This window comes from Carlito syrichta, unplaced genomic scaffold (genome assembly GCF_000164805.1).
Source record: "Carlito syrichta isolate Samal-C Ts95f unplaced genomic scaffold, Tarsius_syrichta-2.0.1 Scaffold169154, whole genome shotgun sequence".
NCBI lineage: Eukaryota > Metazoa > Chordata > Mammalia > Primates > Tarsiidae > Carlito > Carlito syrichta.
Genome location: NW_007113250.1, coordinates 21,037 through 24,584, shown reverse-complemented (window position 1 = coordinate 24,584; position 3,548 = coordinate 21,037). Strand labels below are relative to the sequence as shown.

The following is a 3,548-nucleotide window of genomic DNA, read 5'->3' as shown; positions in this document are numbered from 1 at the left end:
ATTACAGGTGTGAACCACTACACTCCACCTACCATGTAATCTTTTTTTTTTAAAGCAGGATTTATTGAGAAGACAGAAAAGCTCCCATAGTGAGAGGGGAACTGAGGGGGTTGCCCTTCCATGCAGTCTTTATGTGAAAACAGGTACACTGTATAGCCAGGCATGGTAGCGCATGCCTGTAGTTCTGGCTACTTGGAAGTCTGAGGCGGAAGGATCCCAGAGCCCAGCAGGCCGATGCTGGGGTGGCCGTGAGCGTGCCTGAGCAATAGAATGAGACTCCAACTCGGGGGGGGGGGAAATAAAGAAAACAGGTACAGTGTAAAAACAAAAAAACCAACTACCCGTAGTCAAAAGTTTATGATAAACCAATCAATAAAGTTCTGGAAATTTCTGCCGAGTTTTCTCTCCAAAATGCTTTTTCCAATCAAATCCTTTTTTCCCAGTAAGGATTAACACAAATATAAATTGCTTAATAACAGCCTTAACTTTTCATAGGTTTAAGTATTTACTTCATTTGATAAGAAAATAGATACTGGACAATTTCAAGACTCCTCAGGACTTGGCATTAAAAACCAAACTCTCAATCATCAGAATTCCTATTTTTATGCCTGTGACTCAGAGTCCTTGGAAAATATAATTTTCCAAGTTAGACTTTAATCTTGAAGTGTGTATGTGGTTTTATTAAACAAGCAATCAAAACAGACAAACTGGGTGTCTTTCCATGAATGTCTACTTACCACCAGATATCAATGAAACAGAACATAATATTTAGAACTTAATAAAATTCTAACAGTAAACATTTTCTGTAAGTTTTGGTTTCCAGTACCTATCTACCTAGAGTTAATAATAATTATTACCTGTTTTCAATTACTCTTGAAAAAACTCTTGAAGTGAAAAGTTCTAAATTAGAGGTATTGAAAGAATATTCATTTGAGAATAAAAAGTAGTCAAGATTTCCTTTTACTTAAAAAAAAAAATCACTTCAAAGTTGACTTTCATGTACAAAAGACAAGATCAATCACATTTACCACTGGACACAAAGGATATTCCAAAGGTCTTTAAAATGGTAATTAACCTCACAAAGAAAAATTAACTTTAACTTTTATATTTCATACATCAAGACTATACTTGCTTAACAAGATAATTATGCTATTGATACAAAACATACAGTATTTACACTAACTGTACAAAATAATTTAATGTTTACAAAAATATGAGAATGCTTAGTTGACTGACACAGTCTTAAGTAACTTCTAGAGAAGTATATAGTGAGACCAATGATTCCCATTTCACTTCTTTAATAAGTCAAAGAAGGGATGCTGTAATGCTTCATCCAGGGTAATTCTTTTAGTTGGCTCATATTCTAACATTCTTCTAACCAAGTCAAACAGTTTCTCATGTTCTTCATCATGACAAAGCATAAATTCCTAGGGGAGAAAATATTTTTGTTTAAAATGTATATTAATAACAACAAAAACACATCTTTCAAAAACTTTTAACCTTTTTTAAAAAAATGTACCTTCAATGGTTTGCAGCGTCTCCTAACATATCTACCAGCAGAACTATGCTCATCCCAATCTAGCTGGTTATGGTGAAAGTACTTGCGTTTTCTACAGGAAAAAGAAATCTGGATTAGTAAAATAAAAAAAGATCCACATCTTTACCCTGCCCTCACCAGAAATGTGGGACAGAAGGAAGCATGAGCAGCTCTCTCTAGATGGACAGATACACATGCATACAACTCTGAAAAAATCTCAGCAACAATTATACATGAGATACCTTAGCTAACATCTTCATTGTCCTCCACCGAAAACATCTAAATTACAAATAATTCCTATTCATACACTGGCCATTCTAATATCCCAACTAAGCCGTTCCCAAACACCATACATGGAATCATGCCTGCTAGCCTTAAAAACAGAGGCCTCCTGAATACACTGCTGAAAGTTCTGATTTCACCAGCTCTGAAACAGGGCTGGAAATCTTAAATAAACACTATGTGACTTCTGTGGTGAAGATGTATTTAGAAACAGTACCTTGTACAAGGACATTAACGAGAGAATACATTTCAAACTTAGACTGGTATGACCACAAAACAAGCTTTTCATTATGATGTATTACTACAACATCAACTTAGAAAAACTTGTATGTAAAGGTGAACCTGAGTATTAAAAAAAACACCATTTTGTTTACTAGATCACAGGGTAAATATTTTTATATTATATTAATTTTTAAAAACACGACTTTAAAAAAAAGGAATAGTAAGATACAGTTACAAGTTATCCCATTACAGAAAAAGAGTTCAAGCCAGGATTGGTGGCTCAGCCTGTAATCCTGCGCTTTGGGAGGCTGAAGTGAGTGGATTGCCTGAGCCCGCGGGTTCGAGACCGTCCTGGGGAACTTGGCGAGACCTCATCTCTACAATAAATCAAAAATTAGCCGGGCATGGTAGCATGTGCCTGTAGTTCCAGCTACTTGGAAGGCGGAGGCAGAAGGATCGCCAGAGCCCAGCAGGTCAAGGCTGCAGTGGCCAGGAGCGGCCACTGCATTCCAGTCTGGGTGACAGAGTGAGACTCCAACTCAAAAAAAAGGATTTCAGAATCTGAAGTCTGTGGACAAGCATTACAGTATTACAACAATGCTGGTTTTCTGTAGTTTTAAAAGATACCTTGTTTTCTGAATCATGTGTGTTGGTATGGGTCCTAATATTCGCTCCATCATTGCCAGATGTTCTTTACTATCATGAGTCTAAAGAAAGGTAGGAAAAGGAAATTTAAGTCTCCATTTTCTTATAAGCAAACTCAAAGAGAACATAAAAACACGGTGCTGATACAAAAAGACTAGACAGCGCCACAATTTACATGACACAATACTTCAAAGACAAAACAATACTGAACCAGCTGTGCTGTTTGCTGTGAACCCAGGGTAACAGAGTGAGACTCCAAACTCAGAAAAAAATAAATAAATAAAAATAAACAATCCCCTTCATTTGTATTTCTTACACTACTTAACTGAAGAATGACTGGGGAAGGCTACCAGAAAAACTGTCTCCTCCTTAACCAAATTTAACACCCAGTACCCAACAAACAGCGCACTTATTAACGCTTACTAATCCCCAGCAAGAGACATACAGTCCCAATAATTCTCAAAACAATCATGAGCTAGGTATATGAGAACAGAAGTTTCAAGGAGGTCAAGGCACTAGTTCAAAGTCACATAGCTCATCAATGAGGAAAGGTGAGCTATAATCCCAAGTCAAAGCTCACATCCTTAAACCATATAGCGTCTGGGTAAAGTCGAATAGAGAAAACTGTCACACTTGTAGCTGAAATAGCAAGCTTCTAGAGCAGAAGTTGGCAAGCTTTCTGTTACAGGGCCAAAAGTAAAGATTTGAGGCTTAGCTGGTCACAAATGGTCTCTGTTGAATATTATTTTTTTTTTGTAAAAACAGGCATCAGGCAGGATTTCACTGGGCCAAAGTCTGCTAACCCTTGTTCTGGAGAGTATGGGCTGTCTGTAATGCTTTTTTTTTTTTTTTTTTTTTTTTT

The 3,548-nt window shown here is 36.8% G+C and overlaps 1 protein-coding gene across 6 annotated transcripts in view; it reads right to left on the bottom strand.

The window, feature by feature from the left end:
* Window positions 1-939: 939 nt before the first annotated feature.
* CLK4 (CDC like kinase 4) overlaps window positions 940-3,548 on the bottom strand; it is a 20,882-nt gene continuing 18,273 nt past the window's right edge. For 4 of the 6 annotated variants that reach the window (XM_021709202.1, XM_008051239.1, XM_021709203.1 and 1 more), the window contains 3 exons: window positions 2,669-2,748; window positions 1,520-1,610; window positions 941-1,427 (listed from right to left, as the gene is read on the bottom strand). In XM_021709202.1, the coding sequence (XP_021564877.1) occupies window positions 1,290-1,427; window positions 1,520-1,610; window positions 2,669-2,748 (309 nt within the window). In that variant the 3' untranslated portion in view covers window positions 941-1,289. Of the gene's footprint in view, window positions 1,428-1,519; window positions 1,611-2,668; window positions 2,749-3,548 lie in introns of all 6 variants that reach the window. The other 2 variants (XM_008051237.1, XM_008051238.1) reach the window with 1 other exon arrangement.